At 48.8% G+C, this 15,139-nt stretch overlaps 1 protein-coding gene and 1 long non-coding RNA gene across 4 annotated transcripts in view; both read left to right on the top strand.

Moving 5' to 3' along the window:
- PLSCR3 (phospholipid scramblase 3) overlaps positions 1-12,088 on the top strand; it is a 33,431-nt gene extending 21,343 nt beyond the window's left edge. For all 3 annotated transcript variants that reach the window (XM_083410707.1, XM_083410708.1, XM_083410706.1), the window contains 6 exons: positions 576-618; positions 1,741-1,961; positions 3,989-4,150; positions 6,006-6,167; positions 9,204-11,033; positions 11,103-12,088. In XM_083410707.1, coding sequence (XP_083266833.1) covers positions 576-618; positions 1,741-1,961; positions 3,989-4,150; positions 6,006-6,167; positions 9,204-9,266 — 651 coding nt within the window. In that variant the 3' untranslated portion in view covers positions 9,267-11,033; positions 11,103-12,088. The remainder of the gene's footprint in view (positions 1-575; positions 619-1,740; positions 1,962-3,988; positions 4,151-6,005; positions 6,168-9,203; positions 11,034-11,102) is intronic.
- The window catches only part of LOC310663273, a 297,785-nt gene that overhangs the window by 269,375 nt on the left and 13,271 nt on the right, over positions 1-15,139 (top strand). The window lies entirely within an intron of this gene.

Raw genomic sequence — 15,139 nt, 5'->3', positions numbered from 1 at the left:
CTTTGGCCACATCTTGAGAAGAGAAGACTCCCTGGAAAAGACCCTGATGTTGGGAAAGATGGAGGGCACAAGGAGAAGGGGACGACGGAGGATGAGATGGTTGGACAGTGTTCTCAAAGCTACCAGCATGAGTTTGACCAAACTGCGAGAGGCAGTGGAAGACAGGAGGGCCTGGCGTGCTCTGGTCCAGGGGGTCACGAAGAGGCGGACATGACTAAACGAGTCAACAACAACAACATAGTTTCGTTGGGGGTGCTGGTGTTGGTAGGAGATCTCCCTGTTCCCCTTCACACAACTACAATTCCCAGAGTGATACCGTCTTCCATTTTTCTTCCCAGGGAAATCTGGGAATTCTAGCTCTCTGAGGGCAATGGGGGTGCCTCAACAAACTATAATTCTCAGACTATATTTTGAGGGAAGCCATGATGGTTTAAACTGCCATCACAGTGCTTTAAATGCATGTGGCCTCGGTCTATGTTGTGGATTATTTCTCTCCCCCCCCCCTTTTTTTTTGAGGTGGGGGGAGACACACAATTTTTATTTTTCACTGATTTTTGTGGCCTCTGTCTCCTCAGGTTGACCAAATTTTGATACACCAGAAAGTGGAGCTCGTGGAAGGTGAGAAAATGGCGGAGATGTTGGCATTCAGAGTCCACCAGGAAGTGGTTTCCTAAATCTGGACCAAAGTTTTGTTGTTAAAGCTTATGCACAGAGGGCCTGCCCTCTGGTTTGGGATTTGGGTGCTTAGGCGGTTTAATTCAGATGTTTTAATTCAGATGTCCCCACTTGGCCACGAAGCTCGTTAGTGAGCCTTGGAACTCCCTGCCACTTGATATCAGAAAGGCGCCTTCGCTGTGCTCTTTTCGGCACCTGCGAAAAATGTTCTTGGTTAAACAACACCAGTTGCTTAGAAATGCTGTTGTGAATTTTAATCTTGGTCTGTTGCTGTTTGAGCTTTCCAAAAGTCTCAAATTATTTCCATTAATTGACCGTCTTCTTGTTTTATCTTATTTGGAAACCACTTTGGAACCGCAGAAAGAGGGGGAAGGAAGTCAAGTTTTAAAAGTGTCGAAATGATTGTAAAATCAGTGAAAGGTATAGATCTGAAAAGCATATACAGTGGTACCCCGCAAGACGAATGCCTCGGAAGACGAAAAACCCGCTAGACGAAAGGGTTTTTCGTTTTCTGAGGTGCTTTGCAAGACGGATTTTCCAAAGGGCTTGCTTCGCTAGACGAAACAGCCCTGCCTCTCCTGTCATGGCGACGGTCACTGCACGCACGCACGCTCGCTTCCCCGCTCCTCCGGCTCCCTCCGACCTTCCCGCTGACGGCCGACCTTCCGGCTCCCTCGTGCCGCTGCCCACTGCCCTCGCGCGCTCCCCTCAGGAGCCGTTGCCGCCAGCAGCCAGCGTTGCAGCCGGAGTCTCGCTCCTGAGCCCCGCCGCCCTCCAGCAGCCGCGTCGCGCGGTGTCCACAAGGCGCGGGTGAGTCCAAGGACCTGCTGCGGCAGCTGCCCTGCTTCTCCCCACCCCTCCCGGCCGTGGTGCTTCGCAAGACGGAAAAACTCGCTCTACGAAAAAACTCGCGGAACGAATTAATTTCGTCTTGCGAGGCACCACTGTATAAATAAAAAAGAAAAGAGGTTGCCGTGGAAGGCCGTCGATGGTGGCGCATGAGTCCGCCAGCCTGTCGCATCACCGTAAGTGACGCCCTTTCCCCCCCCCTCTTTCCCTCCCCAGCGTTCATAGGCTTTGAAGGCAACAACAAGTACGAAGTGCGCAACAGCCTTGGCCAGCACATCTTCCACGCCCAGGAGCAGAACGACTGCTGCACGCGAAACTGTTGCGGATCCCTGCGGCGCTTTTCCATGCGGCTGGACGACCCGGCGGGACGGGAGGTCCTGCGCATGGTGCGCCCCCTGAAATGCGTCAGTTGCTGGTTCCCTTGTTGCCTTCAGGAGGTGAGGAGTGCGCCTGGCCGGTCCATGCCGTGTGCGGATCTGGTCGCCAAGCCTCAAAGAGGATACAGTCATACCTTGGGTTACAGACACTTCAGGTTGTGTTTCTTCGGGTTACGGACCACCGAAACCCAGAAGTACCGGAAGGGGTTACTTCTGGGTTTCAACAGTCAGTTGCATGCGCAGAAGCGCCGAATCACAACCCGCGTGTGCGCAGATGTGCCACTGCGGGTTGCGAATGTGCATCCTGCACGGATCATGTTCACAAGCCGAGCATCCACTGTATTGTTTTTGTTTAATTTTTTTAAAGATACAGTAATTTCCCTATGGGACACAGATGGCGCTGTGGGTTAAACCACAGAGCCTAGGACTTGCCGATCAGAAGGTCGGCGGTTCGAATCCCCGCGACGGGGTGAGCTCCCGTTGCTCGGTTCCTGCTCCTGCCAACCTAGCAGTTCGAAAGCACACCAGTGCAAGTAGATAAATAGGTACCACTCCGGTGGGAAGGTAAACGGCGTTTCCGTGCGCTGCTCTGGTTCGCCAGAAGCGGCTTAGTCCTGCTGGCCACATGATCCGGAAGCTGTACGCCGGCTCCCTCGGCTAATAAAGCGAGATGAGCGCCGCAATCCCAGAGTCGGCCACGACTGGACCTAATGGTCAGGGGTCCCTTTACCTTTAATATCCCTATGCCTGAATATCACCACTCTCTCCCTCCTCTATTTTCCACTGTTATCCGCCTTGTCACTTAGATATTCGTTCCAAATTTCTTCGTATTTCTCCATTCTCATTTTGCGCCGACAAGGAATTCTTTTGTACGTAGCTGATCTGTCCATGTTATCCACCCATATGCTCAGTGGAATCTTTTTGCGACTCTTCCAATCCATCAAAACAAGTTTTGTTTTGCTTCTAATATAGCGCGATACAACCGCTTTCTTTGGCCCCTCGAGATCTTCCAAGTTTCCAGAATATAATTTAGAATTAAGAGGATGTTGTTAAAAGAGTTGGGAAGGGTTCCAAAAAGGGCAAAATGATCAAAAGGAGGGAGGGACTCGCTTACGAGTTTGCAATGTTTGGGGCTTTTTGGTTTGGGGAAAAGGAAAGTAGAGTGGTACCTTGGTTCTCAAACGCACCATATTCTTCGCCCCATAAGACGCACCTGACCATAAGACGCACCTAGTTTTTAGAGGGGGAATGCAAGAAAAATATATTTTTTAAAGGGAGCGCTGAGCAGAGCCTGTATGCATCCCAGGCTCTGCTCAGCGCTCCCTTTCACGAGCCGCGTGGAGCGTGTGTGCGGCGCTTGCAGGCTTTTCCCCAGGAGGGAGTAGGGCAGCCTGGGGAAAAGCCCCCAAGAACTGCACACTCTTTAAAGGATGCGCGGCTCCTGCGGGCTTTTCTACGAGGAGGGAGAAGGGACTGCCTGCCTCGTCAGTGCCTTCTCCCTCCTCGGGGAAAAGTCCGCAAGAGCCGCGCGGAGCATGTGTGCGGCTCTTGGGGGCTTTTCTCGCCTGCCTCCCCCCTGCATTCGCTCCATAAGACGCACACACCTTTCCCCTTACATTTAGGAGGGAAAAAGTTTGTCTTATGGAGCGAAAAATACAGTAATCTGTTCCGGGAGTCTGTCTGTTCCGAAACCAAAGCGTTCCAAAACCAAGGCACTCAGTTATCCATAGAAAGTACAGTGGTACCTCGGGATGCGAACGGGATCCGTTCCGGAGCCCTGTTTGCATCTAGAAGCAAACGTAACTAGCGGCGGCGCGTCTGCACGTGCGCGAGTCACGTTTCGCCGCTTCTGCGCATGCGCGTGACGCCATTTTGAGCATCTGCACATGTGCAAGCGGCGAAACCCGGAAGTAACGCGGTCTGTTACTTCCAGGTTGCCGCGGAGCGCAACTCTAACGCGCTCAACTCGAAGCGTATTCAACCCGAGGTATGACTGAAATGCAAAACGGATTGATCCGTTCCAGACTTTTAAAAACAACCCCTAGAACAGCAATTTAACACGCAAAACTGTTCTCTTCTCCTCACAGCTGGAAGTTCAGTGCCCACCGGGCACCACCATCGGGTACGTGGTTCAGACGTGGCACCCCTTCAACCCCAAGTTCTCGATCCAGAACGTCGAGAAGGAGACGGTTCTTCGCGTTCTGGGGCCTTGCTTCGCCTGCAGCTGTGGCGGGGACGTCAACTTTGAGGTGCTCACGGGAGCAGGCGGCAGATTAGGAAATTTCTACACACACACACACATCCTGAGATTTACATTGTTGGCGAAGGGCACTTCGATATGGTACCCAACCGCTAAATCAGCTGTGAGGTGGCAGCCATGACAGCGAGTGACGTCCCGCAGGGCCGCCATATTGGTTGCCTTTGGTGCAGCCATGACGGTTAGCACAGAGGCTGAAGATTGGCGAAGCTTCACACAAACTGGCCAAAATATATACAGTGGTATCTCAGGTTAAGTACTTAATTCGTTCCAGAGGTCCGTTCTTAACCTGAAACTGTTCTTAACCTGAAGCACCACTTTAGCTAATGGGGCCCCCTGCTGCCGCCGCGCCACCAAAGCCCGATTTCTGTTCTCATCCTGAAGCAAAGTTCTTAACCTGAAGCACTATTTCTGGGTTAGCGGAGTCTGTAACCTGAAGTGTATGTAACCCAATGTACCACTGTACATCACACCTCACGGTCTACTCAAGAACAAATGGGATTTCGAGCTGTACTTAAATTTTGGGCAATCGTTCATAAGGATGCTCACTATTCCATAGCGGTCAACTTTTCCCTTTTCTTGTGAGGAATCCTATTCAGAATAAGGGAATTTCCCTTAAAAAAAGAGAAACGTTGACAGCTATGCACTATTCTAATGTATGGATCAAATCTTGCTCGCCCCACCACGTCTGTCTTCTCCAGAGGACGCATGGCTTCTGAGCATGTGCAAAGTGCCCTTTGCCAACAATGTAAATCTCGGTGTGTGTGTGTGTGCGTGTGTGTAGGTATTTCTGTCCCTATAATTCCCAAAAGAAAAGCTTCTGGTTGTTTTCTTTCCAAACATTATTTTGAAAAAAAAAAATTCATTTTGTTGTATATCATTTCCCAGTAAGCCTTAATCTTACTGCAGGAACACCACATATGATAAAAGGAACCGTCTTTCTCTTCACATTTCCAACACTTATTTGATTTAGATTTACAGTGGTACCTCGGGTTACATACGCTTCAGGTTACATACACTTCAGCTTACAGACTCTGCTAACCCAGAAATAGTACCTCGGGTTAAGAACTTTGCTTCAGGATGAGAACAGAAATCGCGTTCCGGCAGCGCGGCAGAAGCAGGAGGCCCCATTAACTAAAGTGGTGCTTCAGATTAAGAACTGTTTCATGTTAAGAATGGACCTCTGGAACGAATTAAGTTCTTAACCCGAGGTACCACTGTACATAGACAGATAATTATGAAATAATTGCGAGGTTTAATGAGTTAACTTTATATGTGGACAACTTTTGTGCTGTACTTTGTTGGAAGGAGAAAAATAATCAATTCCTTGATAACAATTTAAACAATTTATTTAACTAAAGCAATAACATTATAGCATATGTATCCATGTTTGTTAACTGATATAGTTAAATTTTATATACACACAAACACACAGACACATAAACTTAGACTGAGTTTTAGCACACATGAAAACCTTAAAACAAATCCTTATTTCCTGATGAATAGCCTTTGGACTATAATGTAATTTAAACAGAAATCTATCTGTATAAAGATTTTTCCTCCAAAAGCATTTTATTTAAAAAAAAATTTAAATAAAAAATTGGATTTTTCAAAATTTATTTTTTAAAAAAATCATTGATTTTTATCCACCCTGATCCAAAGCAAAGCTGGAGTCGGCGGCTCCTGTCCTGGGTGGAACAGGAAGTGGCTTCCGAAGCTGGTGTGTGAGGTCACTTCCTTCGAATGGACGGTGGGGTGGCTTATGAGGTCATTTCCTGTGTTGGGGCAGTGAACCTCTGATGTCACGGCTTGCGTTGCTGACCGCACCTCTCTGTACCTTCCTGCAGGTGAAGACACGCGACGAATCGCGAGGTGTCGGGCGGATCAGCAAGCAGTGGAGCGGACTCCTCAAGGAGGTCTTCACCGACACAGACAACTTTGGGATCCAGTTTCCCATGGACCTCGACGTCAAGATCAAGGCGGTGCTTTTGGGAGCGTGCTTCCTCATTGTGAGTTCATCATCATCATCATTTTATCTGCACGCCGACTTTCCGCAGTTAAAAGAATGCTCAAGGTGGCTTACAACACGAAAAGGTGGCTTACATAATTACAAATATAACAAAGTCGTCATTTAAAAAGGGATGCGGGTGGCGCTGTGGGTTAAACCACAGAGCCTAGGGCTTGCCGATCAGAAGGTCGGCGGTTCAAATCCCCGCAATGACGGGGTGAGCTCCCGTTGCTCGGTCCCTGCTCCTGCCAACCTAGCAGTTCGAAAGCACGTCCAAGTGCAAGTAGATAAATAGGTACCACTCCGGCAGGAAGGTAAACAGTGTTTCCGTGCGCTGCTCTGGTTCGCCAGAATCGGCTTCGTCATGCTGGCCACATGACCCGGAAAAACTGTGGACAAACACCGGCTCCCTCGGCCAGTAAAGCGAGATGAGCGCCACAACTCTAGCATCGTCTGCGACTGGACTTAACTGTCAGGGGTCCTTTACCTTTACCTTTTTAAGAGGTATCTAAAGCTATTTGCAAGGGAAGTGGGTGGCGCTGTGGGTTAAGCCACAGAGCGTAGGATTTGTCGATTAGAAGGTCGGCTGTTCTAATCCCCGCGACGGGGTGAGCTCCCATTGCTCAGTCCCTGCTCCTGCCAACCTAGCAGTCCGAAAGCATGTCAAAGTGCAAGTAGATCAATAGGTACCGCTCCGGCGGGAAAGTAAACGGCATTTCCGTGCGCTGCTCTGGTTCGCCAGAAGCGGCTTCTTAGTCCTGCTGGCCACATGACCCGGAAGCTGTATGCCGGCTCCCTCGGCTAATAAAGCGAGATGAGCGCCCAGAGTCGGCCACGACTGGACCTAATGGTCAGGGGTCCCTTTACCTTTAGTTATAAAAAAGCACATTAAAAATGATATAACACAGCTGAACTATTTCCACATAAAAACAAAGATACAGAGGTAAATATCAGTAATATCAGTTAATATCAGAAACAACAGCAAAAGCTCCCAACAAAACTTTCCCCCAAAATACCCCCTCCAAAACCTTCCCTCGGAAATTATTCTGGTTTTTGCATTTAATTTATATCGCTTCTATCCTGCCTTGTTGCTGTTGTTGATATTATTATGAGTAGACCACTATATCATTATATATATACAATGGTACCTCGGTTTTCGAACACCTCGGAAGTTGAATGCTTCGGTTTTCGAACACCAAAAACCCGAAAGCAAATGGTTCTGTTTTCGAACGCGCCTTGGACGTCAAACGGCTTCCGCTGAGGTTTTTTCAGTTTTCTCTGTTGAATTTGCAGACCACCCTTTGCGCCTCGGTTTTCAAATGTTTCGGAAGTCGAACGATCTTCCGGAACGGATTGCGTTTGAAAACCGAGGTACCACTGTACAGTGGTACCTCGGAAGTCGAACGGAATCCGCTCCAGAAGTCCATTTGACTTCCAAAACGTTCGGAAACCAAAGCGCGGCTTCTGATTGGCTGCAGGGAACTCCTGCAGCCAATCGGAAGCCATGGAAGCCCCATTGGACGTTCGGCTTCCAAAAAAAGGTTGAAAACCAGAGCACTCACTTCTGGGTTTCGATCATTCGGGAGCCAAAACGTACCAGTACCAAGGCATTTGATAACCAAGCTACAACTCTGTGTGTGTTTGTGTGTACAGTGGTACTTCAGGTTAAGTACTTAATTCGTTCCGGAGGTCTGTTCTTAACCTGAAACTGTTCTTAACCTGAAGCACCACTTTAGCTAATGGGGCCTCCCACTGCCGCCACACCGCTGGAGCACGATTTCTGTTCTCATCCTGAAGCAAAGTTCTTAACCTGAAGCACTTTTTCTGGGTTAGCGGAGTCTGTAACCTGAAGCCTATGTAACCCAAGGTACCACTGTATGTATAAAATCAAAGTGGTTTGCTGCAATAAAAACATGAAACCATACAATAAAACCATAAAAAGTAAATTAAAAAAAGACATCAATAATATATCAATAAGAAGAATAAAATTTAAACAGCAGCATATAGAACAGGAACAGGTGTGATCCAGTACAAACTTCTCTCAGAAGCGCATCCTGTCGTCTTACTATCGTGGCGCTTGCTCTCTTCACCAATCAGCTGCATAATAATAATAATAATAATAATAATAATAATAATAATTTATTATTTATACCCCGCCCATCTGGCTGGGCTTTCCCAGCCACTTCTTCCAGCTGTTTTGGATCACAACTCGGCCATAGCATCTGGGGGTGCCAATGTACCGTATTTTTCGCTCTATAAGACGCACTTTTTCCCCTCCTAAAAAGTAAGGGGAAATGTGTGTGCGAATGCAGGCTACACGGCTATCCCAGAAGCCAGAACAGCAAGAGGGATCGCTGCGCAGCGCTCCCTCTTGCTGTTCTAGCTTCTGGGATAGCCCCTCTGTCCCTTCCCCCACCTCCCGGAAAAGCCCCCGAGAGTCGCGCTCCCTTTAAAGACGGGCTGCCCTTCTCCCTCCTCGGGGAAAAGCCCCCAAGAGCCGCACACACGCTCCACACGGCTTGTGAAAGGCAGCGCTGAGCAGAGCCTGGGATGCATACAGGCTCTGCTCAGCGCTCCCTTTAAAGAATATTTTTTTCCTTGCATTCCCCCTCTTAAAACTAGGTGCGTCTTATGGTCAGGTGCGTCTTATGGAGCGAAAAATACGGTGGTCTGAAACATCTGGCAGGGAGCTGATCTATCCGGATACCTGGGTTGGGGTGTGCCTGTCCGCAGAACATAAAACCCACCGACAATAAATCGCACCATTGTAATAATAATAATAATAATAATAATAATTATTATTATTATTATTATTATTATTATTATTATTTTTATTTATACCCCGCCCTCCCCAGCCAAGGCCGGGCTCAGGGCGGCTTACAAGCAATAATAAAAACAAGTTGAATGATTACAACTTAAAAACAAAATTAAAATACAACATTAAAATGTTGAAACATTAAAATATTAAAATGAATTTGTAGATGAATAAATAAATTACGTTACTTTACCGTTGGTTTTTCCTCTCCTCTCTCTGCAGGATTTCATGTTCTTTGAAAAGACGGGGGAAGTTGGACAGAGGAGTTCGGTGATCACAAGCTAGAACCATCTCAAAGCCGGGATTTCCTTTTTTCTCGATGGACCCTTTTCCCAGTTCTGACATGACAGCGGGGGAGCGGGTTGTGTGTGTGTGTTTGTGTGTTTGTGTAAGGAAGAGCGACGGAATAGCGTCACTGAGTTAGGCACGTGGCCCCTCACATTGTTCGAACCCACACAGAAGGAAAAGCGAGAAAAAATTTAAAATGTCCTAGGTTCCTGCTCTGTAGTGACTTGTTTCCGTAACAGCTTGAGGAAGATTTGGGCGGCTTTCTGTCCGAGGCTCCCAACCCCACACCGATGTTCATAGACTTGTATGGTTTAAAGGGACACCCGAGGGTCATCCAGCCCAACCCCAAGTCCTCCTTCACGCGGCGTTAACCTGCGGAACTCATTGCCACAGGAAGCGGCGATGGCCGCTAACCTAGATGGCTTTAAAAAATATTAGGCAAATTCACACAGCAATGCTTCTACATACCTGTTTCTGAAGCCGCGCGAGGGCGGCCTTTGTGGTCTGATCCTGCTTTGGGGCTTCTCATGGTGGGCATCTGGTTGGCCGTGGTGAGACCAGGATTCTGGTTAGACAGACCTTTGGCCTGACCCAGCAGGAGGTGTTTAGGTGCTTATGATTTCTGGTGAAAGGTTTGGGTGTCTTGCGAAGGCCGTGTGTGTGGGGCTGAATCGACGTTTTATTTGCCAGGGTCTGGATTGGGACCAAAGCCTTCTGGCAGGCTGTGGTTTTTATCCCTGCGTTTTGAGGTGCCAAAAGTGATTGGGCCTTCGAGGGAGTAGTCCATCCTTGAACGCGAAGAGGCGGATATTGCTACGGCTGTTTCTGCGCACAAGGTTTTCTGCCATTTTCCGCGCACCGAGCCTTAAAATGTGGAGAGCGAGACTTGGAGCCTCTCGGGCCTCTTCCATCAGGCCGGCGTCTCATTTCTGCAACGGCAGAGAGCTGGATTTAATTAAGGTTGCTTACAGAGGCTTGCGGGGTCAGGTTTCAAACTCCCGGCTGAGACAATAGGGAGGAGAGCGCAGGGACAGGGAGAAAAATGAGATGTTCCTTTCTGGAAACACAGAAACCAGCAACGACGCTTGGATGCGCGAAAAAACATTAGCCGGCCTTTTTCAATAATGGGAAAAGAGGCGATTTTGGGCGTGGGAGATTCCAGGCATCGGAATGATGAGCTGTAGCCAGGTTGTCAACATTCAATAAAAGGTTAAGAGCCTTCTGAGTCAGCAATCCATTCTCACAGCGGCCAACCGGATGCCCATTATGGGGAACCACCATCAGGATTCGAACCCAAGCCCTTTCTCCGCCTGTGGATTCTAGCAACTGGTATTCGGGCGCATGGCTGCCTCCGACCGCGGAGGCATAGCCGTTGTGACCAGATAGCCTTCGCCTCCTCCGTGAAGGTGTAAAATCCTCTTTTAGAGTTGTCTGGGTTGGCGGCCGTCCCTGTGGGAGGGAGTTCCACAGCTGCTGCTGCTGCGCAAGTTTGTGTCCCATTTCTGAGACGCATGATGTACAACGTGAGCGAGGGCCGCAGTCCCGAATTCTGCTCCATTTCTGGTTGTTTTCGGCGTTTGGTTTTGAAACTAGCCTTCGTTGGTTTAGGGCAGGAGTCCCCAGCGTTCCTTGGACCCGAGGGCCCATTTGGAAAAATTAAAATATCGTTGTGGGCGCCTCGAAATACCCATTGCGCAGTGGCGCAGTGTGCTCTGACTGAATGAGTGGGACAGAGCCTGAGTTTGTGTGTGTGTGTGTGTGTGAGTGTGAGAGAGAAAGAAAAAGAAAGAAAGAAAGAAAGAAAGAAAGAAAGAAAGAAAGAAAGAAAGAAAGAAAAAGAAAGAAAGATGGAAGGTATAATGTGGAGAAATCGACTTTAAGAAAGCAGGCTTTGTTGTTGTGCCATGAGAGAAAGCGCAAGAGAGCGTGGATATTGGATCGTTCAGCTCCTTCCCAATCCCTTGTACATTTTTTTCTTCTGGGGGGCCCTCGTCCCCATTTAATCTCTTCTGGGCTTCTGCCAAAGCCGCCTCTGGTCTCCGACCGAGATATCAAACCACTTCACAGATCTGCACACTGGTCACCCACGCCACATTGCCTTAACCACTAAACCCGGGAACGCCCCTATCTATCCTTTTTTAAAAAAATAAAAAAGGAATGGGGGGTTGTTGTTGTCCCCCTCTAACGTCGGGTTTGCAGCAGCACCTCCCCGTACGCCGAGAAAACCCAACGCTTGCATAATATCACTTAACGTTCTTTGTGTTTTATATATATATATATATTTAAATGTTTACACCTCTGGTGTCTTGCGGTGGGTTTGGGGCACGGGAGGGGGAATAGAGAGAGGAAACAGATGGGGGTCTTTTAGACCCTCCTCACCGGCCCCCCCACTGCGCCAAAAGAAAACGAAGAGGGTAAAAGTCGAAGCCTTTCGAGTTTTGAGTTGACAGCGGCGGCTCACGAGGACGGAGGCTGCGGAGGAGCGGGAGGCGATTTGCACGATGTCGGGGGGTTGCACGCGATGAAATCCAGCCACCGCCGAGCTGTTAAAACTTCGGAGAGGTCGAGGCGAGCGGCGGGACAATTGACTGTTGGCCAAAGGAAACGGCTGTACAACTTTGCTCGCATCTCATCAATCGACTTGGCCATGGCTGGCGTCTTCGGAGCTGGTGTTTAGCCGGACAGGTGAACGGGATTGTAGAGGCAGCGGTTCCTCCGGGGAGGGGCAGCTGCAAGAGAGGCGAGTGCCTTGTTTCCTTGACCACACCTTCTGTTCCTCCACAGCAAACCAAAGAATAAATGTATGTAGTTGTTCTGCAGTCCTTTGTGTCGCCTCGTAACTTTTCTCCCGTCGCCCTCGACCACTCTTCTCCCGACGCCCAGCAGAGTTCTTAGAATTGTAGATTTGGAAAGGGATCCCAATGGTAATCCAGTATGCGGGTGATACCCAGCTCTACCTCTCTTTCAAATCAAAACCAGTCCTGTGTGAGTGTCTGGAGGGGGTTGGAGGATGGATGGTGGCTAACAGATTGAGGTTGAATCCTGACAAGACAGAAGTATGGGAGGCAGGCAGGTGTGGGGGACTCCCTGGTCCTGAATGGGGTAACTGTGCCCCTGAAGGACCAGGTGTGCAGCCTGGGAGTCATTCTGGACTCAACGCTGTACATGGAGGCGCAGGTCAGTTCTGTGTCCAGGGCAACTGTCTCCCAGCTCTATCTGGTACGCAGGATGAGACCTTCCCTGCCCGCAGACTGTCTCACCAGAGTGGTGCATGCTCTGGTTATCTCCCGCTTGGACTACTGCAATGCGCTCTACGTGGGGCTACCTTTGAAGGTGACCTGGAAACTGCACCTAATCCAGAATGTGTCAGCTAGACTGGTGACTGGGAGCAACTGCCGAGACCACATAACACCGGTCTTGAAAGACCTACACTGGCTCCCAGTACATTTCCAAGCACAATTCAAAGTGTTGGTGCTGACCTTGAAAGCCCTAAACGGCCTCAAAGGCCCAGTAGACCTGAAGGAGCGTCTCCACCCCCATCGTTCTGCTCAGACACAGGTCCAGCTCTGAGGGCCTTCTGGCAGTTCTCTCCCTGCGAGAAGCCAAGTTACAGGGAACCAGGCAGAGGGCCTTCTCGGTGGTGGCGCCCTCCTTGTGGAATGCCCTCCCAGCAGATGTCAAGGAAATAAGCAGCTCTCTTATCTTTAAAAGACATCTGAAGGCAGCCCTGTTTTGGGAAGGTTTTAATATTTAATGCTGTATTGTTTTTCACACTCAATTGGGAGCCGCCCAGAGTGGCTGGGGAAACTCAGCCAGATGGGCGGGGTATAAATAAATTATTATTATTATTATTACTACTACTACTACTACTACTATTATTATTATTATTATTATTATTATTATTATTATCATCCAGCTAATTGTCTTAAACCTGGTTTGCGGGTCACCACAATGGAAGGTCTACGAATCTTTTTTTCACTCCCCCAGCGGAATTTATTGTCATTTCTGTTCATTTCAATCCCACACTCCTTTATATTTTAAAGAAAGAATATCGAAGTGGTTTACATCCAATGAAAGAGTGCAGAATAAAACAAATTCAAGCTTCGAGGGAAATAATCAGAGCCTTCTCTAAGGGACATTTTGGTTTCCCCGTATTTATTTACCTACTTAATTTATAGAGCTGCCCCAGAGCAGAAGGATTCCAGGAAGGCAGTGGGGTGTAGTGGTTAGAGCGTCAGGCTGGGACTTGGGAAATCAGCACCGACCAGGTGGATGAGGAGAAGAACGTTGTCGTCGTGGTTGGGGAAGAAACACAAAGAGATTGCAGTGTGTTTCTGGGAGTACCACCTCCGAAAAGCTCAACTCTGCAGCTTCTGTGATGTTTTGTTATTGCTTTGGAAGTCTATTAGAAGAAGCATTGGAAGTGTTGATGGAAAAAGTGATGCATCGATTTAAGTATTAACAACATAGCATCATAGAATCTTAGAGTTGCAATCTACTTTCTCGTAACTGGAATCCATTGGTTCGAGTCCTACTCTAGAGCAGGAGAAAAGAAGCTTGCTCCACCTTCTAGGTGATGGCCCTTCGAATATTTGAAGATGGCTATCATCTCATTCTCTTCTCCAGTCTAAACATCCCCAGCTCCTTCGACTGTCCCTCATCAGGCATGGTTCCCAGTCCCTTGATCATCTTGGTTGCCCTCCTCTGCACACATCCCAGCTTGTAAACATCCTTCTTAAACTCTGGTACCCAGAACTGGACACAGTACAGTGGTACCTTGGTTCTCACACGCCTTGGTACTCAAACAACTTGGAACCCAAATGCTGCAAAACCGGAAGTAAATGTTCCGGTTTGCAAACTTTTTTCAGGAGCTGAACGTGCTCCGTATTGAGTGAGTGTTGCGCTGATGTATGCCTGTTTTTGCTATTTATTTTGCGTTTTCGTTTTTGTGGCTGTGTGGAACCCAGTTCAGCTACTGATTGTGTGACTGCAGTACATTGTTTATTGCTTTCATTTGATGGATCGATGGTCTCGTTAGGGAGTAAGGTAAAGGTAAGGGGACCATGACCGTTAGGTCTAGTCACGGACGACTCTGGGGTTGCGGCGCTCATCTCGCTTTATTGGCCGAGGGAGCCGGCGTACAGCTTCCGGGTCATGTGGCCAGCAGGACTAAGCCGCTTCTGGCGAACCAGAGCAGCGCACGGAAATGCCGTTTACCTTTCCGCCGGAGCGGTACTTGCACTGGCGTGCTTTCGAACTGCTAGGTGGGCAGGAGCAGGGACCAAGCAACGGGAGCTCACCCCGTCGCGGGGATTTGAACCGCCGACCTTCTGATCGGCAAGTCCTAGGCTCTGTGGTTTAACCCGCAATACCACCCGCGTCCCGTCACGTTAGGGAGTAAACCTCATGTTAAATTGCTGTTTTAGGGGTTGTTTTTAAAAGTCTGGAGTGGATTAATCCGTTTTGCATGACTTTCTGTGGGAAAGTGCGCCTTGGTTTTGGAACGCTTTGGTTTTGGAACAGACTTCCGGAACGGATTAAGTTTGAGAACCAAGGTACCACTCTATACAGATGTGGTCTGACCAAGGCAGAACAGAGCAGTACCATAACTCCCTTGGTCTGGACACGAGACTGCTGTTGATGCAGTCCAGAATTGCAGTAACCTTTTTTTGCTGCTGTATCACACTGTGGACGGGACGCTGGTGGTGCTGCGGTTTAAAGCCTCAGCCGATCGAAAGGTCGGCGGTTCGAATCCCCGCGGCGGGGTGCGCTCCCGTCGCTCGGTCCCAGTGCCTGCCAACCTAGCAGTTCGAAAGCACCCCCAGGTGCAAGTAGATAAATAGGGACCGCTTACTAGCGGGAAGGTAAAC

The sequence above is a fragment of the Podarcis tiliguerta genome, assembly GCF_965153285.1.
Source record: "Podarcis tiliguerta genome assembly, chromosome: 13".
In the NCBI taxonomy this organism is placed as follows: domain Eukaryota; kingdom Metazoa; phylum Chordata; class Lepidosauria; order Squamata; family Lacertidae; genus Podarcis; species Podarcis tiliguerta.
This window is presented reverse-complemented; position numbering and strand designations above follow the sequence as displayed.